At 39.5% G+C, this 25832-nt stretch overlaps 1 protein-coding gene across 5 annotated transcripts in view; it reads right to left on the reverse strand.

Moving 5' to 3' along the window:
- ATP2B2 (ATPase plasma membrane Ca2+ transporting 2) overlaps nt 1-25832 on the reverse strand; it is a 340359-nt gene that overhangs the window by 60031 nt on the left and 254496 nt on the right. For all 5 annotated transcript variants that reach the window (XM_084633885.1, XM_084633884.1, XM_084633883.1 and 2 more), the window contains 4 exons: nt 21075-21316; nt 20092-20326; nt 3354-3533; nt 9-96 (listed from right to left, as the gene is read on the reverse strand). In XM_084633885.1, coding sequence (XP_084490011.1) covers nt 9-96; nt 3354-3533; nt 20092-20326; nt 21075-21316 — 745 coding nt within the window. The remainder of the gene's footprint in view (nt 1-8; nt 97-3353; nt 3534-20091; nt 20327-21074; nt 21317-25832) is intronic.

Here is a 25832-nt window from a genome sequence, read left to right on the forward strand (position 1 = left end):
GCACTCACCTTTCACCAAAGTGTGTTTGTCCGTGGGAGACGAGCGAGCAAGTACTCGTAGTTTTGGCCAGATCTTGTCAATACGTTCTTGCTCAACCTGAAAATAATAATACAATCATCAGCCTGTCGTAAGCAAATCTGGATCTATGTTTTCCTGCCTAGCAAAGTTTTCACTTTTCACACTCAAAACTGATATGAAAGGAGAATCAGGCCCTACACTGGTAATCTGGAGCCACCTCTCTCTGAAATGACCAGCCAAATGACAGTAACAGCCTGCACTACTGGTAGGGTAGGTAGGGCCATGAGACACTGAGTTCCCCACACTGTCTTACTGAATTGCCTTGATTGCTGGCCGAAGTAGGTAGGATTCACCGTAGGGACAGAAGTGGCCTTTTTATTGCCTTACAGAATCACTACACTCAGGGCTGGATTACCCAATAGGCAGACTAAGCACGTGCTTAGGGCACCAGCAAAGCAGGGGGCACCAAAAAAAAATGAGATTTTTTTTTTGAAAAAAATTGATATTTGATATTTCAAAAAAGCATCCAAGCAGTCATCATGGGAAAAATCAGAACTTTGTTAGACTTCCTTACACTCCACTACATACTCTTCCCATCGTTTTTCTGTTCTCTTTTTAGTAATTATCCCCACCTAAACCAGAGGGGCATCCTACTAATGTAGATCGAAATAATACGAGGAAATCAGATCCTGTCATGTATTGCAATAAATTTATGTTTTATTATTGATATATTCTTCTGAGTTATATTCTTGTTGGAGCTTGTGGTTCAGTTTGACCCATTTTTAGCAGGCCATATCTCAAAATATGGGAATGCTGGCAAAGGTAACCCATCATACTTATCCAAGACAATATGTGATGAACTCATTGGTCTAATGAGTGACAAAGTTTGTTCAGCTTTAGTGGGTGAAATAAGTACCGCTGCGTACTTCAGTTTGTCTGTCGACTCTATACCTGATCTTACATATTGATCAATTGAGCATTGTACTAAGATATGTGTCTCCCACAGCTGGAAAACCAGTTGAACGATTTATAACATTCCACAATTTGAAAAGCCACGCTGGTGAAGAAATGGCAAATCAAGTACTGGATTATCTGTGCCAAGTTTGCAAAATAGATTTCTCAAAGTGCAGAGGTCAGTCTTATGACAACGCTGCCAACATGGCAGGGCGTTATCAAGGAATGCAGAAGAAGCTTTTAGAAGCCATATTCATACCATGTGCTGCACACTCTCAGTCTTGTTGGCCGCAGAGCTGTTGATTGTTGTCCGGTGGCAGTAAGTTTTTTCTCAACAGTCCAGTTACTTTATACATTTTTCTCTGCCTCAACACACCGATGGACAGTTCTTAAAATATATTTGGGCAATGATCGTGTGTTGAAATCTCTTTCTAATACTCACTGGGAGGCACATGCAGTGGCAACAAGTGCAATTCTGGAGTCCTACTCAAAGATTGTGGATGCATTAGAAAGTATAGCTGAAGACCAATCACAAAAGGGAGAAACTATGTGAGAGGCAGAAAACATTGCAAACAAGATGCAAGAACTAGAGTTTGTATTCATGTTGACCATGTGGAATGAAATTTTACAACACTTTTACCACACAAGTCAAGCTCTCCAAGAAAAAGAATTGGATTTGAAAACATGTGCAGACCTCTGTCAATCATTAGCAGACCACTTACACACTTTGAGGAATGATTTCGAAAGATTTGAAGACATATCAAAAGATATCTTGCCTGATACTAACTACAAAGAAGCCCAGTCCCGCAAGCGAATCAGGAAAAAACAAGCAAATGATAGTGCAACAGAAACAGCATTGAATCCTAGAGACAAATTTCGCGTATCTACTTACTACGCTATAATTGATACACTTGAAGCTCATATGAAGAGGAGAGGTGAAGTGTACAAAGTAGTATCAAGTAGATTTTCTTTTCTAAACGATATCTGACGAACAATATTCAGAAGGTTCCCAAAAGCTAGTTGACTCATACCCTGTTGACTTGAACATGAATCTCTGTGGAGAAGTACGGCAGTTCCACTGTTATATGCGCGAAAGTTTAATGAAACAGGAAAAATGAAATTCAGTCACATTGATCTTCATGACACAATATTGAAAGACGGAATACAATGTGTATTTCCAAATGTAGAGATCGCACTATTTATTTTTCTAACACTGATGATTACTAACTGCTCTGCAGAACACTCTTTTTCTCAGCTGAAAAGAATAAAAAACCCTCAGAGAACAACAGTGTGTCAGGACAGACTTGATTCACTTTCCTTATTGTGTATGGAAGCGGACATGCTTCGTCGAGTCAGCTTCGATGAACTTATCCAGAATTTTGCAATCAGAAAATCTAGAAAGAAGCTATTTTAATTTCAGCATACATGTAAGTTTTGTGTCATTTTGAAAAATAAAATTTTATTTTACGGTACAGTATTGATTTTATTTTGAATTACATATGGGGGGGCACCATAACCTTTTCAGTGCTTAGGGCCTCTAAAGGTCTTAATCCGGCCCTGACTCCACTCCAGAATCTGACTCTAAAAGTAGCAAGGTGGAGTTCTATATCTGCAGTGTCTCGAGGGCTCCCAGATTGAATGTGCTCAGTCTACAAGTAGAAAGATGTTTCTGTTCACTAGCCTTGCCAACTCTAGCTGGGATCTGGAAATCCAGCTGAGTTCTTCATCTCACACATCATCACCAAGAGAAAAGGTTCTGCAGGCCAGACTGTGCCCTCAGTGTCCCACAAGCAAACTCCATTGTCTGACAGTTCTGCCCTCATGTTGTCTCAGTAGGTTTACTTGGGTGTAACCACTTATGTTGTCTCATCTGAGAATGGAGCCACATTTTAAATGAGACTCAATGCAAGAAGGCAGAGCTCCAGCTAAGCAGCAGCATTTAGAGGCTGACTCCGTATGGCTGCCAGTTGCTAGTGAGCTCTGAGAGCCCTGCTGTTGGGTTTTTGGGGAGTTTTTTGGTTCGTTAGTTGGGGGGTGGAAGGTTAAAGAACTTTTCTGAATTTGTACTTTTTGAAACAGTCTGATATCATGGTTCAGAAAAGAGCTCAACTGGGTTAGCACTACTGTGATAGTGTCACTGATTAGATAACTCTCAGAAAAGTTAAATGTAACATGCTGGTTTATCAGAGGCATTTGAAATAACAAAGGAGTAATACTGGAAGTCGAACCATCCCTTCGGTCAGGCTGTTGGGCTGGTCGTTGTCTACTGAAGTGAGGGACATCACAATAGAAGAGAAATACAGTGTGTTCCTCCATCCTTCACTGTAGTTTATGAAACATAACATCGGAAAAAGTTACTTTATATTCAATTCATGAATTACCTCTCCCTTCTCGTTTCGGATCCTCCTGTTAAACTCCTTTCCCTCTATGCAGAGAAAATCTTCTCCTGGATGAAGAATTCCACACTTTATTGCGATGGCACGAGCTGTATTGATGTTGTCCCCAGTGACCATGCGGACTGTAATTCCAGCTCGCTGGCACTTTCTTATGGCTTCTGGGACCTATAAACACAGTACAATATACATAATCTGCTACGGTTTTTTAAATTGCCATATTTTTTAAAGGTGAACAATTCCTAGAGATAAAAATAGGACTTACAAAACACGAACAAAATCATGGCACAGATCAGGAATATCTAAACTGCCCATCTGAAAGATACTCTCACAACTTGCCCGAAGCCCCATAAGCTACCCCTAGTTTTTACTAAAAAGGAGTTGTTTGCAGCTGACTTAAACCTTAGTATAGAGGTACAGCCTGCTGAGACTACAGGTTTCAACATGGAATGCTCCATTTGATCCAACAAGAACACCATTCCTTCCTTCTTTTTTCCTTCTGTGTTCTCCTCAGATATGACACATTGGTAAACATACAATTTTTAATAAAAATGTATTGAATTATAAGGATGAACTAAATACATAGAAGCTATTTTTCTAAAATGATTTACAATTAATATATCTGTTCTTCAGATGAGTGATTATGTTATTACATATATTCTGCCCCACCAAATCTTGGCTACATTGAATTAAAGTTGCAAGTACATATCAATGGTTTCAGTGATTGCTATTTTTTTTCAGAACATTTTAGTTAAAACAAAGTAGAAAACCAAGAAACTCAGAAATAAAGCTGTAGTTTCACATGAAGTAGCAGAATCCTCCCGCTTGACTCCTGCCCATAGAGGAGCCTGCCTCCTAGCTTCATTTTTGAATGTGAAGTTTCCAAATCAAAAACAAAAGAACAACCATGCACCACCGAAGAGGAGTTTTATCATTTGTTTCATACATACATACATACATGTCTGAGTATCACCACACTAACTTTAAGGCTAGTATGCAGAAATATGCTGCTTCTGTGTCTAATCATGCTTGGCAACCAACTGCCACATGGAGTCATAGGATTGACTGACCTTGATTTGAGGGCCACAAAGTTCCCCACCCACCCGTTATCTTGTGGAGGGGAATCCTGATGCTGCAAAATGGGGAGTCTCACATCCGCAAATCTCTGTATATGGTTGGGATCACGGCTCTTCTCCTGCATAGACTAAGTGGTGCATAGCAGTGTGGTTCTGTGTGTGTGTGTGTGTGTGTCCAGGCGTTCTCCAGTCAATCCCCTGTGCCTTGCAAAGTGCAAAAATAAGTTTGCACTAAATATCTGCCATATATATTTTTCTTCAGTGTTGAAGGCCCATTGTGTACACAGAATAAACACAGGGGTATGCATGGAACCCCGTCAGCCGCACATCCTCTATTTATGTCATCAAAATAGCTGGAATTTTATGCAAAGATTTAAAAAGTGGTACATCATTAAATATACTTTTGGAACAATGGTTTCTGTAGTGGTGAAATGACATACAGCTAAATGCTGGCTAGAATATGCAGGAATAGAGAAGCTGATTTGCCCATTCCTTCTGCCTACGACGACTCAGCACCAGCCTGATAGACCCTGAGGATGTCATGCTATTTCAGAAGCAAACATATTGGGGGGAGGCATCACAGGGAGAAGTGGAGCTCGACAGAGGAGATGGAGCCCACTTTCTACTAAAGACCCCTACCTCTAGTCTTGGGGTATTAGGAGAGAGGAGTCTAGAATGGCCCCCTACTCTCCCTCCTCCAGATTAGATTTTTGATGCAACCTCTTCCTTCTGACAACTCTGTTTTGGTGTTTTCTGCAAGTACTATTGCTCCGTGGTATCAGTCAGCTGAGGTGGTCAACCCCTCCTGCATGCATTTAGAAGGCTCCGTGTATGTTTACGACATCTCCATCATCCTTAAAAATCTGGGACTGCACTCCCCGCCGCTCCCCGAGGAGGAGGCAGGGCTTAGTGGTTCTCCCAGAGTGGAAGATCCATCTAGAGCTCCTTATGCTAGTTCACACAACATTACATTTCTCCACAGCAAGTGGAGCTGCAAGACCATGATTTGGCCCATAAAGACAGCCAAAACAAAGGACATTGAGATAAAACATGATTCTCTGGAAATGAAATGAAAACTGACTTTTTTTCATTGTACATTTCTTCATCTTAGCAGCTATTTTCATTTAATAAAGAGATGCTTCTGTTCCAAAGTCCATGACACACGTTGCAAAAAGACTTTCATTACTTAGGACACAAACATTTTAATTAGGTAACTGCACTTTTCAGATATTAAACAGCACAAATGTTCTACTACTTTTGATCAGCCTCTTGCTTCTAGTGGAAAATAAGTTGACAGGGCTTCAGGAAATGCTGAAGAAGAGCCCAGAGAAGCTGCCTAAATATTAATAAATTTGCTATAAATACCTAGTTGTCATGCTGTACTACCAAAATGATATTCAGTATCAAAAACTCATGCAGAAATGCGACTTCATTATTCCAGCTGTGCACAATGTGCTTCCATAGATTATTTATTATTCAACTTATTAATTAAAGCTCAGGGAAATTCTACAAGAATGTATAGACACTAAATCCATCCAAACCTTCCTGGCCATGCAGTGGAGTCATGGGCATTTCTAGCACAATAAATGATTGTTCTTTGATTGTCATCTGGGAGGTCATTCAAAAAAAAAAGGTTCAGTATTAGGTAATTAAGTGAAAATCAATATGCTGTAGAGAGATAGGAAAAATATGCAACAGGGTTTTTCGTTTGTTTTTTGGAATTATTGTAAATAGTGGATCAATACGATCAGTTAGCACCCTTTTACAGCGAGAGAGAATGGAGATAAACAGGTTAGAGACATTCATTTTAAAACACCAACACTGCAGTTTTCATTCCCTGGTCTATCACGTACTGTACTGTCTTTGCAGGACCATTAAGTATGACCTTTAAAGATAAGACAGTTAGGATAGTGGTATCTTAAAAAAATGCTCTGCTTGCTGTAGACCTATTGAAAATAATGCATGTTCCAACAAAGTTTGCATAGTCTGCTGTAATGGGTAGTAGATATAGGTTGGTCTGAATAACTTATTTCTTCAAGGATAATATTTATTCATTAAGTCATAACCCTGAAGTTGGTGCTGTAAAAACCAGTAGAAAACACAGCCCATGCCTAACGAGCTTACTCTCAAAGCAAGCATGTTGTTCTTAAAGTTCACCATACAGCATCTGGCCCACTAATGTAGATGCAAGCCAGTGAAATTCAAAACAAAACACTTTAGAGCAATCTGAGTAAGCACATCCAGCTGTTTTTGCTTCAAGACTCCTAAAAGCAGAAGGAGAATTATCACAAAGTATTAGAAAAAACTATGGATCTGTCTCCCTCAAAGTTACCCTTTGAGGGGGTCAAGATGTGGAGAGTTGTCTTTTTAGGAAAATCCAGATTCGATTGTCTGAGTACATTTGGAGCTCATTAAGGAAGGGACAGTTTTTCATGCATGTGCACACGCCAACTCTATACCACTCAGTGAATGATAAAAACAGTATGCACTAATGTAGTTCCTTTCCCCCCAGAGGATCCCAAAGTCCTTTACAAATAAGCCAAACACCCCTGTGTGGAGTAGGTGAATAACACAGTATCACAGAAAAACTCATTTCAAGTTCATATCCATTCTTCTTTATTCTAAAGGTCTCGACTAAGCAAGATAGTTAGAAAATTCCTAATAAGCATTCACCTCATGAATTCAAAGCCCTAGCAAAGTCATTTAGGACAGTGGAGTGATGAAGCCTATGTGCGAGTGGATGCACACCAAATGAATGTAACTGATGACCCCACTATCAAGAACTATCAGATGCATCCAGATCCTAGAGTGAAGTGTTATTAAAAATATATGGATCTAGAACAGGAGTGAGCCTTTGAGAAAAAGTGTATTGGGGCCAAATCCTGAGAGGTACTGAGTACCTTCCACTGTGGTTGACATTAATGGGAGCAGAGGGCACTCAGCACTTTGCAGATAGTGATCAGTCAGCACCTCACAGGATTGGCCCCTAACTGTCTTATCACATCCAAATTCTGAGACTTTGTATTCAGACACAGTCTAAGCTTAAAACCCCTGAATTCACTGCCTGCTATAAAGATCAATAGAGCTATGGACTGGTTTTGAGTCCAAAGAAAGTATTAGAATCTGCTAGGAAAGCCCCTTTTATGTATATCAAGGACATGGGCCATTGAGGGCCATTTTATTAAACATAATTTATTGTAATAAGCATGTTTGTACAATGCAGTAGTTTTGGTGAACGTGGGAGACAAAGGTTGATTGCTAATATTAGTAAGTAAGAAGCACCTCATTCTTTCTGAAGGCAGTACGTGTTTTCCTGTATCCATGTTTAAACTCATTTGGTCAGCCCAGATAAAATGAACTCTTAGTAATCCAGAAATTAAAGTAGAAATGTAACTAATATTAAATTGCATTGTACATATCTTCAGAAATAGTTTTAAAAACACAATTATTTGATGAATATTCAACACTAAATTTGTAATTTGGACACAAGATTGTTACATATTTTATCAAATTTAACAAACTGCATCATCAAAAATGATATTTCAAAATACAGAAATTTTGTAACTTTTACAACCATAGTGAAACTATTTTGGATGGTAGAAACTTTCAACCCAAGGACATTTTTAAAGAATATGTAAAAGTGTGAAAGATCTAAATGATATCTCTTTCTCCTTGATATACATAAAAGTGGCTTTCCCAGCAAATTATAATACTTTCTTTGGACTCAAAACCAGTCCATGGCTCTATTCATAACAATTAACCTTCTCTCTGAGAAAGTAATCAAAGAGAAAAGTAAGAAGTTATATGATCATAGTCTATAAGTATGTATACAGGGAGAGTACATCCAATACTTCAGGGCTCTTTAATCTACCAGACAAAGACATAACAAGATCTAATGGTTGGAAGTCGAAGCTAGGAATATTCAGACTGGAAATAAGGGGTACATGTTTTAACAGCAAGGGCCTCTGTCACTGATCATTGGAATAGCTCAGCCAAGAATCAGAGTGCTAGCCATGTTAGTCTCTATCAGCGGAAAGAACAAGGAGGACTTGTGGCACCTTAGAGACTAACCAATTTATTTGAGCATAAGCTTTTGTGAGCTACAGCTCACTTCATTGGATGCATTCAGTGGAAAATACAGTAGGAAGATTTTAGATAGATAGGTAGTTAGATAGATACACACACACACACACACACACATATATATATACACACACACAGAAAACATGAAAAAATGGGGGTTGCCATACCAACTCTTAACGAGACCAATCGATTAAAGTGGGCTATTATCAGCAGGAGAAAAAAAAACGTTCATAGTGATAATCAGGATGGCCCATTTCAAACAGTTGACAAGAAGGTATGAGTAACAGTAGGGGGCAAATTAGCATGTGGAAATAGTTTTTAGTTAGTGTAATGACTCATCCACTCCCAGTCTTTATTCAAGCCTAATTTAATGGTGTCCAGTTTGCAGATTAATTCCAGTTTTGTGGCTTCTCATTGGAGTCTGTTTTTGAAGTTTTTTTGTTGAATAATTGCAACTTTTACGTCTGTTAGGGATTCAGCTAACGGGATGTTAGGCATAATTAAAAAAGGGATAGAGAATAAGATGGAGAATATCTTATTGCCCTTATATAAATCCATGGTACACCCACATCTTGAATACTCCATATAGATGTGGTCCCCTCATCTCAAAAAAGATATACTGGCATTAGAAAAGTTTCAGAAAAGGGCAACTAAAATGATTAGGGGTTTGGAATGGGTCCCATATGAGGAGAGATTGAAGAGGCTAGGACTTTTCAGCTTGGAAAAGTGAAGACTAAGGGGGGGTATGATAGAGGTACATAAAATCATGAGTGGTGTGGAGAAAGTGAATAAGGAAAAGTTATTTACTTGTTCCCATAATATAAGAACTAGGGGCCACCAAATGAAATTAATGGTCAGCAGGTTTAAAACAAATAAAAGGAAGTTCTTCTTCACACAGCGCACAGTCAACCTGTGGAACTCCTTGCCTGAGGAGGTTGTGAAGGCTAAGACTATAACAGGGTTTAAAAGAGAACTGGATAAACTCATGGAGGTTAAGTCCATTAATGGCTATTAGCCAGGATGGGTAAGGAATGGTGTCCCTAGCCTCTGTTTGTCAGAGGGTGGAAATGGATGGCAGGAGAGAGATCACTTAATCATTACCTGTTAGGTTCACTCCCTCTGGGGCACCTGGCATTGGCCACTGTCGGTAGACAAGATACTGGAATGGATGGACCTTTGGTCTGACCCAGTATGGCCATTCTTATGTTCTTATGTACCTGCATTACTATTTATCATTGAAAATCCAATGTTATTTGCTATGCTCTAACTTTACTATAGAAATAAGAACATCCTAGAAGTCAATGTAAACTAAGAGGATAGTCCAATCTCATGCTTCAGGACATAAACCGATAACAAAAGGGGCTGGGAAGGAATTTTTCCATCACGTTCAACATTGCACAATTGGTTACATGCATTGCAAGGGTTTTCACCTTCCTGTGTAGCAGCAAGTATGGGACACACTGACATTTGCATCATTACAAAGACGTTTTTCCTTCCAAAAAAGTAACAACATTCACTAACGTGGTAGAATTAGAAATGAGCCTAATGCTTCTAAAGCAATTCAGACAGATGCTCACTTGGCATGAGACAGCTCATGTGGTCATTTGTGCTGTTCTTCTCTCTTCCATTTACCTGGTAAACCAGAGGTCGTAACTAGGTGAGCCAAATGCAGATCACTAAAATAAAAGCTGGGCTATAAGAGTAATAAATCTGAGCTTTTCATGGGCCCTAAGTAAACTACTCCACCTTCAGGATAGGTCAAGAATATCTGCCGTTTACAGAATGGCTCAAAGTCAGTACAAATAATGTAACAGCATTAACAGGCAAGAAAAAAAGAATGAACAATGGACAGAAGTTTATCTGCCTATGACCTATGTATCTATGACCTACAAGTAGCATTCCCACCTCCCGCTGTGAGTCTGGTCTGGAAACCTCTTTTGGTCAACCTGAAGATGTGGTAGCACTGGAAAATAGCACCAATTAAGCTCATAAGCAATCTGCAACTTGCGTAGGTGGCTCCCAAGTGATTGACTGAGTTGCCAGATTTTGTTATTCTGCATATGTCCTGCTTGTAAATTTAAAATGACCTTAGCAGCAGTTTTGAACAACATGACTCCCTCACTTACAGGATTTGAGAGATTGAGATGACAGTTTGGAAGCCAGAAGTAGAATATGGGGCACAAAAGAGGAAAATGATAGTCCCAGTGTCAAGAAGAGAAAATGAAGGCTTCTATTTGCAATGCCAGTTCTATTAAGCAAGTTCATGGAGGCAGAACCTAGTTTCATATGCACATCAAAATAATATCTAAGAAAAGATATAATCCTATTCTTATTTTTGGACAGCTGGTGGGCAGTGTCTAGTTTAACTCTGTGTAGAGCAACTATACTCAAAATATTGCTCATATTTTCTTTTTTATTTATGTAGGTAAGAGACTACATTGGCAGACTGAGTGGGCAGTAGAAACAGACACATCTCCAAGCTGTTTCCACAGAACCTAAGCTTACATTTACAAAGAATCAAGCTTCTAGCATCTATGAATGCAGAGAAAGCTTTCTGGATATAAGCTTAAAGTAGCCTGATGCAGCAATCTCTATCTGAATCTGCTGACAACCAATGGGCCAAACTGAGATGTGATGTAAAAGATAGTGGGTGCAAGTTGGCAAATGGATGAGTGATTGACGTGTGAACAAGATTCATTAACCCTGGCTCAGGGAGGTTGTCTCAAAATTCAGAGACAGATCTCTACAGGTACAAGATGCTGCTTTAGTTGCTTGCCTTCTTGAATATTTCCAAATGTAACATCAAGTACAAAACCTAACCCAACATAAAAGATGTACAGCACAGCTTGGGGTGAAGATATAGAAGTGTGTGAGAATTAACCAGTATGGGTAAATAAGAGAATTTTTGAATGGGTGAACCTACATATAGGAGTATACAACACTCAGAACAAGGTCCCTGCCTACTAGCTCTCAGGCAAGAGAGAAAGACAAAGCTAATCAATAACTGGTTTTATTGCTGCTGAATTCATCCAAACAATTTCTATTTATTATTGAGGGTAATGCAACCACAAGCAGGCTTTTTACATTAGCTGTGGGCTTTTTTAAAAATAAATCTGATAGAGATGTACATATTCATAATAGGCACAATTCTCAAACCCTCCAAGAAAGGTGTCAGTGGGACACCTTTGGCACAGCAGACATTAAGCATCACTGTAGCAATCCATGAGGTTAGGTTTGTGAAAGTAGAAAAGGCTGTATTTTCACTTATGCTAACTCCCAGAAGCATCTTAGGAAAAGAGGAAATGAGGCTTTCCCTCTAAAATGTTATTTAATGTTAAAACAAATACCTGAACAAGTTGTCAGAGTTATGACTTTTCATTAATTTTATCACAGCTCCATGACTTGCCATTTCTTGCAGGATAAATCATGACTTCCACCAAGATTAAGCTAATTAAAAGACACATTTATAGTAATATTCTTCGCTCTTCTGTTTTTTCCTCTAAAATGCTTTAAGGTGCAGTGAGTGAGGTAATATCTTTAATTGGACCAACTTCTGGTGGTGAGACAGACATGCTTTCAAGCTTACACAGAGCTCTTCTTGACGGACAGTGACATTTCTACATGATACTGTCAGTTTTGTTCTGCTAAATTAATGGAGTCCCTGCTAGAAACAATGGCAATTTGGGGCTGTAATGGCAAATTCTGTCACCTAACTACCCTTTAACTAAAAGTCAGCTATTTCCTTCTTAAGGAGCTATCCCAGAAGAACATGTTTTTTGCAGTTTTATTTTCCTGAAATACTCTGTTCCAAGACATTTTGGCAACTTTTGTTTTACCATAAGTTATGGACTTCTGAGAGTTTTTAGTAATTTGAATACAATTTTAAATGACTCATTACTCCATTGTTTTAGTACTATATTAAAAAAAAGGATTGGAAAAAATAAGAGCCTAGACTCATCTGAAGTTTTTTGGCAAATTCTTGGTGAAATTTTGAAAGGGCGTAAATTTTACTGAATGTTTTGAAATGAACATGTGTTGTAACATTTTCCATATCAACATTTAATTGTGAGGGATTCAATTAATTAGTTAAATAATTGTTTGGAAATAAAATGTTTTTCTGACTTCATTTTCTTTGATCTATTAAATAGACTTCAGAGTTGACCTCCTTATTGTTAGCACCACTAAACACACTAACAACAGTCACATTAAATGAGAGTTTTCAGATCATTGAAAAAATAACTGTCAAATCCATTCCTTGGGTTCATCGTTCAATAATAGAATCCTAAAAATGGTTAAACTAACTTAAAATGCTATTTTCTTAACAATATGTTAATAAGACACATAAATCTGCATGTATATAAAAATATTATTGGACTTATAATTCACTATAATATAAAATACATAGTAAAATGTGATAGACTCGGCTTGACTCTCAACTCCTGTTTCAACCACTAGGTCTGACCACACTCATCCTGGTCATGACAGCTTGGCCTCCACTGATCAGAATTAAAGCATGTCAGATCATTAGCTCATATTAAAGTAGCCTGAGCGAACGGCAAATAGTGACATAAAGCAACAGTGATTATCACAGACCATCCCAACAGACCACCAGAACATGGTGCTTACATCACTGTATATAAAGTTCTTCTTCAGGTATCTGTCCACGTGGATCCCACTCTCCTGACTCAATGTGTGCTCTATACTAAACTGTCACCAACCTGCAGCAGCACCTCTGCCGTGGCAGCACAATCCTAGCTCTGACCGGTGAGGAGGGGAGACACATGGGGGGAAGGAAGGGAGCACCCTGGAGAGTGAGCCCAGCCCACACTCACCCTGCAGCAGCAGCTCCTGTCCCACAGGGCTGGACCCAGCTCTTTTCTCCAGGCGTGGCAGCCTGGGGTATGGGTCACAGTTCCCCTCAGTCCCCTCTTTGATGCCTCATGCCGTACCCTTATAGGTTTCATTCACAGCATTCTGCCCATGGTAGTATCAGTCGCCCTATGTCTATGGGTAAATCTCCTCTACCAGTGAACCTCAAAGAATGGTTCAGTAGTCCCAAAGGGAAGATGTGTGGACACAGGGCCAAGAAATACAAAGTGAGGGGGTGATAATTTTATTATCAGAGAGATCCTTTGACTCCTTTGGAATTTTCTTCATCTTCAGCAGATGAAGCTGTCACTTCATCAGTGCCATTTATGATGGGTGATTTTAAAGCTTCAAAGCTCCTTAAAAGGATGGCTGAAATCCTAGAAATACCACTAGAAATAATCCAGGAAAAAAAATCATACGAACTGTTGGATATCTTATACCCAGTTATGTTTAGCAATGCCTATTAATGGCGGGATTCTAGACCCAACCAACAATCTTTGGCAGACCCCACCTTCCATCTCTGTTACATCAAAGCAAGTGGACTGTCGATAACAAGTTCCTCAAAAAAGGTTTTGAGTACTTCTATATTCACCCAGTTCCAGGATTATTGGTTATGGCTACAAATGAAAAGTCAAGACATCCTGCTCCACCGAAGTCCGCCACAGAAGATAAGGAACCAAAAAAGTTGGCTCTTTTTGGAAGGAAGACTAGACTCCTTGTCTCGTTTAAATGTCAGAATCTCCAACTATCCAGGCTTCTCTAGCCAAGTATGACTACCTTTAATGGGATTAAGTTTCCCAGTTCTTTAAATCTTCTCTGTATGCTTTAATTGCTGAAACGACTTTACAAGCAGCACTGGATAGTGCTGACACAGCCACAAGATCAGTGGCTACTGGTGTCACAATGAAGAGAACCCCGTAGTTGGTTGTGCCTGGTATCCCCAAAAAAGTCCAGATGGTGATGGAGAAATTATCTTTTGAAGGACATGATTTATTTAGCTCAAGTAAATATGTCTATGCATCCAACTCACAAGTAGTATTTATATTTTGTGGTAACTGATATATGTTAACAATTCAAAGTCCTCCTTTTTGGTCCCTCTACTGCCCCAAAGGGTATTCACAAAATGCCTCTGCATGGTAGCTGCCCATTTAAGGAGACAGTGTGTTCAGGTTTACCCTTACCTCGACAATTGTTCAATTTTGGGAAAGTCATCTCACTTAAGTCTGTCTTATGTTACTGGGACCCGTGGTGTCATGTATTTTCAGAATACCATATGCCAAACTTCACCTCAAACCCTTTCAGAGGTGGCTGAATTTGCAGGTAACGGATCCTGAACAAGTCCTATCTCCTCTTCTCTGGTGGAATGATGCACGAAATGCTTGTCACAGCATACCTTTCATTTCCCCATCCTTCAGCAAGACTTCGATAATACATGCCTCTAGGAAGCACATCTGGATCATTTTCAGACTCTCAGGCTGTGTCCCCCTTCATACTCCCATTTAGAGATAAATGTTTTGGAACTCGGAGCAATAAGTCTGATGTGCAAATTTTTCCTACCTCTCTTATAAGGAAAAACCACACAGGTCATAGCACAGCAATGTATTTAATAAACAGGCAAGGAGAGGCAAGATCAGCTCCTTTTTTTCAAGACGTATTTCTTCTTGGGAGTGGTAAAATCAGAATTCTGAAAAGTCAAAAATCTTGACATTTTCATGAACTGAAAAATCTGTAAAAATATTTGCATTTGATCAATTCAAAATATTTTGTTTCTATAATTGTGAATTTTTTTTAATTTTAAACCTCTCTTTTTTTTGGTTATAAGTTAACTTAAATTTCAAACTGAAAAGTAATTTCAAATAAAAAAATTGAACTGTTCAATGTCAATTTCAAACTTTTTTCAAAAAAAAATTCAACAGGAAATTCATTGAAACAGAACTTTTCCCACGAAAATTTCTGGGTTTGATAAATTGGCATTTTCTGACAAAAAACCATTTAATCAAAAAATTCACAACCAGCCTTATTCACAATCTGCCTCCTTCCCTACTGCAACAGAGTATTTTTATTCAATATTCTGAGTGGCAGCTAGGACCACTTTTATGGGACCACTTTTATGCCCTCGAGGCTCTGCATGGCATATGCATCCATAGACACTGCTGATTAAAAGATTTCAAGCTTGTGTGCATGGAGCACATGCACACCAAGAGTGGGATCCACCTGAACAGAACACCTCGAGGAGCCACCAGTAACGTAAGGTAACCATTCTTTTTTTGCAATTCAACTGTAAACAGAATTGCCCAAAATTTCCCATTCTAAAGGGAAAAAAAAACAATTTAAATCAATTTCTAATATGCACATTAAGGGCACTTTGGTAATGAGTAACACTCATGCACAGAACCACTGTAATGTTTAAAAATTCTTTATGAAAATATACATTGTTGTCTCCTATTTTTAATTTAAGTGTAATAACCCTGGAGCCTATCACAAAGGCTATATGATTTTATTGGCGTTATAGAAATGGGCTAAAACAAAACCTTTAAAACCAAAACCCTATGAAATTTTGGGGACCAGTGGAAAGTCACAGTCTGAATTCAGAAGATCAAGCAGTACATAGACTACTTTACACTATTTTTATCCCTATCTTTTAATTGCATAAAGGGAATTAACCTCTGCTCTCAGTTAAATAAAAAGTGGTCATAGTAATTTTCTGGAGCAGGCACATAAAGATTTTCAACAAACACCATCCTGGGGAGCACACTTCTCTTAACAGAATGGTGCAAGGGAGATATTTTAGGAAATGTAAATCATTTTTAAGTTGGTGAAATGAGCTCTGCACTACAGTGCCAACTAAATATACCACTAAACAATGAAATTATGGTTTCCAAAGTCAGCAATAATACGGATAATGAGCAATATTTTTAAGTAAAGTTTTAGCTTGCTATAGATGCTTAGCCACAGTAATTAAAATCAGAAACTCAACTCCAATTCATTATACAATGAATAAGCAATTTGGTGACCGGCACTATACGTCGAATGTTGACTGCAATGCATTTCATCTAAAAGCTGCCAAAACTATAATGGAATGAAAAAAAAATGTAATATATCACTTTGATAATTACCTACTGTTTCTTTATGGGCTTTTTTCAGTAATGAGGTCCTGCATCATCAATATAACGAGTGTACCCATTCGTATCTTATAATAAACAAGTACCCCAAGGGAACATCAATAAACAATTCATCAAAGCCAGAGTTGTTTGACACTACTTCAGCACTTGCAGAAATACGAAAAGAAAGCATCCCACAAACACTGAATTCAGATTTAGTCACACAGTCGGACAAGGAATTGCCTTTGCTTTTGTCTGACTCTGAGAAAGAAAGATAAGCTAACAAAATATTAGCTAGGCATAGGTAAACTGCAGTCTCGTTGCAACATCCAAACCTCTTAACACTAGAGGGCACAGAAAACAATGGACAGAAGTGAGTTCCAAGCAATTTTATCACCTTTGGCCATAAAGGTGTCTGGTGGAATTACCATGAAGTCAGCATGCCTACAAAAAAGGGACAAAAAACCTTGAAAGAATATTTAAATAACATGGAAAATATTTAAGCTACGTGGAAGAAGGGATGGGGCAAATGAATTTGAGGACTGGCAAAGCTCCCCTTTATTTACATCAGAGATCTTTCAGTGAGTCATTAGAAAATAGCGCCAGATGGTTAGCAGGTATAAACTGGCGTAGCTCCGTTGACTTAAATAGAATTATGCCAATTCATGACAGTTGACAATCCAACCTATATATTTTGATTTTAAAAAATTATTCGTATTAGAAGTAACATCTATGGGACGGTGTCTGACATCTAATTTATGGTTATTAACTCCAGGGGAGGCAGCTTGTTTTGCCAAGAAAAAGGAAGATCTGTGTTTCAGTGGAACACAGATTTCACTTAAGATATTTAGTCATTTTGGATTCGATTCTGCCAGGACTACTAGGGAAGATGAGGACTACACACTCGCAGGCAGATGTGCTGCCAGAATCTTTTCTGGGGTGGGGTAATGGGATTTATAAACCCTAGGCTGAGCACAGGCAGAAGGCAGAGGAAGACTGATCACACCTCTGAGCAGCTGCCAGGATTGCCAATCGTGGAGACACGCAACCACAGCTGTGACCAATAAAGAAAACAAGTCCAGCTATAAAGGAGGGAGACAAAAAGGCCTGAGATAGCAGGACCACAGCCCCATGACAGGCTGCCTCTGAAAAACAAGGAGACAAAAGGAGACCATAAGCCCTGAGGTTTAGGGGCTGATAGACTCAATATAAGTTAAGAGTTTATGAACTGGTCTAGCTGCAGACACTTTGAAGTAGATCAGTGAGGGGAAAGCTGGGACCCCTAGAGAGACTACAGTTTTTTTACAATTGTAAAAATAACAAAATATACAGAATTGTAACAGAATTGTAATGAAAGAAGTGAAATTACGCATATTCTTCATGGAAATAAACCTGTGCTTAAAGCCACTAAGAAACATCTGAAAACAAACTTTTCAGTTGAATTGAAGTACAGATGATACTGCATATGCAAGAAGCATGGTGAATCAATGCACCTACATATGCAAGTTCTAATCCCAATGCGGCCAACTATATCAGGATTTAACATTTCAGCTAAGCAGAAGCTGATCTTCCAGAACACAGAATCTCATTATCTGAAGTAGGGCATATGAATAATTTTCATTATTTGCACTCCATAAATAAGGTGGGTTTTTTGTTTTTTCCCCTCAGGGATTCATAAGATTTTAAAGTGATTAGAACCCAAGATTATAAATAGAATACACATGTTAGTAGCCATGGTATAAAGGTTTTAAATGTATGACTTTCAGGATTCCTGCATTAACTATAAATGAGTCATGCAGGTCATCCCAAACCGAATAAAACTCATTAAACTGTCAGAAATGCCATTTTGACTTCTTGCTTCTACCTAATCCACATTTTATGACACACCAGGAAGGTTTTGGTTTTAAACTCAAAGTTGTTTTAAGTTGGAATCTCAGGTTTGGTTTGGGGACAGAAGGATTAGTGGCCAGAGTGCAGGTGGTGATGGATAAAATAAATGTTCTTTATCACATGAGTGAGTAGCTTATCACATGGCTGCAGAAATAGGGAATTTATCACAGAGAGGGTTTTTCTACAGCATTACTATAGTTAGAAATATAAAATACTGGCTTTATTACAGCATTCAGGGAAACATAAGACTCACACATACTCCTTCAGAGCAGCCTAATGTGTACATTTGATGTTCTATTAAAAAAAAACCCACAGTATTTCCTAAAATGTACAACGTTGCGGCCAACCTGATATCCAGGCAAGGAGGATTCAAACAGAATGATTAAAAAAACCTACTTAAAAAGATCTATCGTGCAAATTAAATGGGATGTAAGGGCAGGAAGGAGAGAGATTGCCACCAGACTGCCACTGCCTTCAACACAAAATCTCACTGCCTTTGTAAACGGTAACAACATTATCAATGGATGGTCAGGTTCCAAAGTGAATTATAGTTATTAGTTCTAGACCACAGAAGTAGTGTGATCTAATGGACTGAGCATGTGACTTGGAGCTGGGAATTCCTTATTTTTACTCCTAGCATTTCTAATTTATCTTGGCTTTATCCTCTGTGTTATACGGTTTCCTCAACTGTAAAATGGGAATAATTCCCCCCCATTGGTTTTAATGATTAATAATCAAGCACTATATAAATATATCAGATACAAACCAACCATCCCCTAACCTATCCCCTACATTGTAGTCTTAATGGGAGTGAACACTGTTCTCATTATCATGACATCAGAGCGCCTCTATTTCTTACTGTGTTCTATTATTTTATTTTTATATAAAAAGTCATTTTCTTTTTAAGTTTTCAAATAAAGGCTACAATCAGCCAAAGACAAAGTATAATTCTGCAGACACTTCACACGTGCAATACTAATATTGATTTCAACAGGAGTGAAGATTCTAACCGACTTTTTACATATGGTGGCAGAATAACATCTGTGAATCTTAGGTTTGGATTTTTAACCCTTCAGTTGCTAACCTCTCCCTGGAAAAGACACTTGAAAAATGTTGCCCTCATCCAAACATAACATTAAAAACAACTTGCCATCTGGCAACCCAGAATTTGCAACTATAGTACAGTCACCGATGTGCCAAAGTAACAAAGAGCTGTTAATTATTGTTACAGAAAACAGAACTTCCTCCAGAGCAGATTTATTCTATGTTGAAAGCAAATATCAATTCATACTTATGCCTGCAACTTATTTTCTCAAAGGCAACCCATCTCTGTTCCTCATACAACTTCAATATTGGACCCTCACACATTACCTAACGCAAAGTTTCTCTCTTATTTTCTAGATGACAGTTCACAAGGGGAGCTTTTCTGATCTGACTTCCTCTAAAGTACTCACTGAGACAAAACGAAAATCTTGCCACCTTTTTCTTGCAATAGTTCTTATAACCCTATTTTTGCTATAATTAAATAATGCCAACTGAACAATCAAGGTATTTTCTCAGTTATAGGGTCTGCACCTAAGTTTTTGAGTCATCCAATTTGACTAATTAGAAAATTAAACAAAAATAAACAACTTCAGGAAATACAGTTCTTTTACTTCACACTTAAGTATCAGATAGTAGGCACTTTAACTTGTACGTGTGACATACCTCAGGCCTTACTGGATCTTCAATACCAACTACACAAATGCAGGTCAGGTCAGTTAAAATGTCATTTTCACTATCCCAGTCTGGTTCTGGGTTGCTGCTGAAGTCCCGGTATGCAATGCAAATAGTTCTCAGTCCATCACAGGCCATGGGTTCAATCACTTTCTTCACCATCTCATCCCGGTCACGGGGTCTGAAGACACGAATCTCACCTGCTGCATTAATGATTCTAGAACACCTGTAAGAAAAGGACATGAATTGCATTTGTTTGGTTACTGGTTTCCATTATACCTGCTCATTTCATCCAACAGCACACTTTATTTTTTTTGTTAGTTTTAATTTCTAGTGCACTTCACAAACAAAAACAGATTCATTATTCTAATGATGGGTAAGAGAATGTACCTATGATTTTAACAATTGTTGGGCACATTTTAAGATGCTTTTATCTGACATTTCAGTTAGACACTGTAATTTCCATTAGGTCCATAATTAGTGAAGAAGTTACACACAAATTGAAAAAAAAATCTTGCTAAGTCAAATGTGTGGTATATGTTCATGTCAACTAACAAGAGGACATTTGGATTTATATCCCTACGTAATAAAAGCACATTTCAAAAGTGCATCTGTTTACAATCTAATGGGGAGGGAGGAGACGAGAGAGCAGAGAAATGCCAGCTGCAGTATCCTTTGGCGGCTAATAGAAGACAGGAAAGATGACCATCGACACTGGCCATCCAGACAATTGTGCAAGACTAATTACTTTTTAAAAGGATAAAAGATTATTCACATTAAAATGTATGTTACATTCCTGCAATAAGGTTAATGCCTATTACTTGGAAATATTAGTTAGTTTCCAACTTCAAACCAAGACAATAAGGGCTTGATCCTATTTTCACTGAAGTCAGTGGCAAAATCCCCATATATTTTAGTACTGTGGGATCACTCCAAGTCACAATAAATAAGGCAAATAGACACAGTACACTTACTTCTTCAGAACAATTTCAGAAGCACCTTTGCTGTACATTCGGAAACTGCCATCTGGCATTTTAACGACAGTGCTCATTGACTTTCTTACGGAGTTAAACGTGTATACTTTGTAGAGTTTCTCCTCTGGGATTAGATTCCGAACTGGCTGGTAATCCTGCTTCAGTTGCAGGACAAACCCCAACAGGCCACATTCTGTCTTGTTGCCAACCTGACGAGGCAGGCCACCTTCCTTTTCTGGTGGCTGAAGGGAAGAAAGCATCAGATTTCAGCCCCTCACTCTCTCATGTTTGGCAGTATACTGTACTTTTCAAGCCCAATAAATAATGAGGTCCCAGGCTACTAGTTAAGATCTAAAACCTTTAGAGTAAAGTCATAGCTCATCCAATTTTAAAGAGCCAGTGGAAGTTTTATACAATTAGAACAGACTGAAAGCAATCTATTTGATAACGGAGCAACATTTTTCTTTTTAAATAACCAGTGTAATTCTCTTCCACCTTTTTATCCTCTGGCCATTCGAGATTTTATGACGGTTATGGTACGTGCCCTTAAAAATAAATGAATTTTCCTCGGGGTCAATACATGTTCACAAACAGACCACCACCTTTTCCCATTGTATTGCTCTGAATCATGTTGCTTTGCTGTTTTTCATGGCATGGTAGATGTTTTAAGGTAACATTCATCCACTATAATTTTGAACCTACTTCGTTTTTAAAAATAAATCTACTAAATCATCTAATCAGAAGAATAAATAGCCAATGGTATTTCCAGGGATCCATGAATATAATGTCTGTATCAATAGTTAAGTACTTCTAAATATCTATGAGTTACTACAGTATTTCAGTCTGCTACTTCAGACTGTAAATGCTTTATATGGGAAAAAAAGAAGGTTAAGTTATGACAATTATACTAACCCAGCAACTCTAGCAATTCTGAATGGTACTACCCTTAGAAGAAATGCTTTTATTGGAAAATATTGATCCTCCCTTGCTAAGGTAAAAAAAAAAAAGTACAAAAGAAAACATTAGAAACAATACTGAGTATCAGCTGAAATAAAGCTAAAAAAATAATAGTTCTGTCATTAATACTGCTCCAAAAGACTTTAGTGGTCAAATTTATTAGCTGAAGACTATTGAGGTCTTCAACCATCTTGCACTCAACAAAGCTATCAAGTCAAATTCAGCCTTCACATAAGCAGGCAAAACTCCAATGAAATCACTAAAGTTGATGCATTAAATCCATAGGGACTAGAAGTGGGGAAAATCCTTTCACAATTTTGATTCGCAATGTTTTGCAATATTTGAAATAAACTTACACTTAGGCCCTGATTCAGCAAAGAATTGAAGTCATTGTCTTCAATGGGACTTAATGATTTGCTCAAGTGCTTTGCTGAATCAAAAGTCTGCTTAAGTGCTTTGCTGCATTCAGAAATATGTCCACATCAGTGGTGGATTTAGAGTTAGTGGGGCCCTGTGCTCAGCTTCATTTTAGCTCCCCCCCCCCCAACAGGGGAAGCATTCCCTCTTATCTCCCCCCACCCCCTGACCCTTGTTTTTCTTTTTTTTCCCCTGCATTCTCCTCTGGGGGCTCAGGGCTGGGGGGAGCAGAGTCTGGGTGGGAGTTAGGGTGTGGGAGCAGGGTCTGGGTGGGAGTAACGGTGTGGGACAGGGCTCAAGATTGGGATGCAGGGTCTGGGAGGAAGTTAGGGTATGGGAATGGGCTGGGGATCTGAAATCAGGTTTGATTTTAGTTAACAGCTTGTTTAGAATGTAAACAGGTAAACAAGAAAAATATTACTGGTAGCATGAAAATGACCGCTCCTTAAGCAGAGGGGCCATGGTTTGAGTTTCCGGTGGAAGGGGTATACCTCTTTAAGAGCACAGAGGCATGAACGTGACTCATCCCCCCAGGTGACTAGAAGAGAGGGGAGAGGATACAGGTGTACGTCAGGCAGGAGAAGCCTTCTTTCACTTGGACCAAGCGGAGCAGCACCCACCCTTGAAAGAGATGAAATACCAGGTTTGGTCAGGATCTGCTAGACACTCCTTTCTATGGCACCTGGGAAGGAATATATCCCTCCCTGGCCAAGGCAGAGTGTGTGTATGTGGGGGGGATTCACCTTCCACACACCAGGTTCGGAGGGGCCTTAGACAAGCTGAGCATGGAATGAGAGTTAGACTATTATGTTGCAACTCATTATGTAAGAGTGGGGTGGATGTCCAGTGCCGGTACTCTGTAAGGAAGGGATCCAGAGATCAGATAAATGGTTTGGTAAAGGATTTAAAGGAGGTGTTTGTTAAAGGAGCGGAAACAGGGGGGTTCCTATGACTGGCATGGCAGGAAGCCAACAACCCCCCCACCCTTTATAGCCCACCTTAATCCTCATTCAAGGGGAGTGGGGATGGTAAGGTCCCAGCAGCAGGTTCGCTGGGGACCAGAATAGACAGGTGGGGTGGGGGGCTGACAGAAGCACCTCAGGTGGATACTGAAATTATTATGGATGTACCTGCACTGTACACTTATCTGCTGGGTATGCCTCCACATTTAATAATAAAGCTGCAGCCTAATTAAACCACATCCAGTGTCTCCTATCCTTCATCTGGTTTTGACAGACAATGAATGATGCAGAAAGATTTTTAAATCTGCTAGCAAGTGTCCACTTTCCCCTTTAGCAGCTGCTGTCTCCACACTCTCTGTATACTATATTAAAACAAGCATATGGTGGTGAGAGTTGGCAGTAGCACTTCCTTTCCTATACTGTTTCACCACAAAATCTGTATGCCAAACTAGCCTCCTTGCAGATTGCTTTCGACAATTCACACGAGAAGCTGCTGGATGTGATAACTTCAAACTGTGCCCTCTGTAAGTTTATTTCCTGCTTAAATCTGCAGTTTAGAACACTCAGAACAAAATTAAAAGACAAAGGGACTATCTATGAATAATTAACTGGAAATACTCTGCTGATCTTTTGCATTGTATGAAAGACACTAGAAAGTCTTTTAATTATGATTTGTACATAGAAACCCATTTTTTTGTGTGTTCAACCTCTAGAACACATTACAAGCTACTTTGGCTATTAACAAGATTGTTTGCTTACATATTGCTTGGTAAAATCTTGCACTGGAATGGAGATGGGCGATGTGACCTAATATGTCTGTCTAAATTTTGTAACTTTTATTATTCCATATGTACTATAATACCTTTAGTTAGCTCATTTAAGCCTTTATGTAATTTTGTATAATATTAATACTCTAGGTTTAGACATTCACTTGTAAAATATACTGATCAATTAAAAACAGTAGTTTTCACCTTAGCTGCCCCAAAATGTTTCTCGGTCAAAGTAAAGCTGCATAAAAAGGCTTTTTTCTGAAGCTAGCATTGACACAGGACAGAGTTAGGATGCATGTTGTACATACCTGTTCTATGGGTATGTCTACACTACGGAATAAGGTCGAATTTATAGAAGTCGGTTTTATATATTCGAGTGTATGTGTCCCCACAGAAAATGCTCTAGTGCATTAAGTGCATTAACCCGGCGGAGCGCTTCCACAGTACTGAGGCTAGAGTCGACTTCCGGAGTGTTGCACTGTGGGTAGCTATCCCACAGTTCCCGCAGTCTCCACTGCCCATTGGAATTCTGGGTTGAGATCCCAATGCCTGATGGGGCTAAAACACTGTCACGGGTGGTTCTGGGTACATGTTGTCAGGCCCCCCTTCCCTCCCTCCCTCCGTGAAAGCAAGGGCAGACAATCGTTTTGCGCCTTTTTTCCTGGGTTACCCATGCAGACGCCACACCACGGCAAGCATGGAGCCCGCTCAGGTAACCGTCACCCTATGTCTCCTGGCAGACGCGGTACGGCATTGCTACACAGTAGCAGCAACCCATTGCCTTCTGGCAGCAGACGGTGCAGTACGACTGGTAGCCGTTCTCGTCGTGTCCGAGGTGCTCCTGGCCACGTCGGCTGGGAGCGCCTGGGCAGACATGGGCGCAGGGACTAAATTTGGAGTGACTTGATCAGGTCATGCTCTTTAGTCCTGCAGTCAGTCCTATTGAACCGTCTTATGGTGAGCAGGCAGGCGATACGGATTGCTAGCAGTCGTACTGTACCATCTTCTGCCGGGCAGGCAAGAGATGAAGATGGCTAGCAGTCGTACTGTACCATCTTCTGCCGAGCAGCCATGAGATGTGGATGGCATGCAGTCCTTCTGCACCGTCTGCTGCCAGCCAAAGATGTAAAAGATAGATGGAGTGGATCAAAACAAGAAATAGACCAGATTTGCTTTGTATTCATTTGCTTTCCCCCCTCCCCCGTCTAGGAGACTCATTCCTCTAGGTCACACTGCAGTCACTCACAGAGACGGTGCAGCAAGGTAAATCTAGCCATGTATCAATCACAGGCCAGGCTAACCTCCTTGTTCCAGTAAGAACAATAACTTAGGTGCACCATTTCTTACTGGAACCCTCTGTGAAGTCCTGCCTGAAATACTCCTTGATGTAAAGCCACCCCCTTTGTTGATTTTAGCTCCCTGAAGCCAACCCTGTAAGCCGTGTCCTCAGTTGCCCCTCTCTGCATCAGAGCAACGGCAAACAATCACGCATCTGAGTTGAGAGTGCTGTCCAGAGTGGTCACAATGGAGCATTCTGGGATAGCTCCCGGAGGCCAATACAGTCGAATTGTGTCCACAGTACCGCAAATTCGAGCCGGCAAGGCCGATTTAAGCGCTAATCCACTTGTCAGGGGTGGAGTAAGGAAATCGAT

Source organism: Lepidochelys olivacea (assembly GCF_965140295.1).
Source record: "Lepidochelys olivacea isolate rLepOli2 genome assembly, chromosome: 7".
Lineage (NCBI taxonomy): Eukaryota > Metazoa > Chordata > Testudines > Cheloniidae > Lepidochelys > Lepidochelys olivacea.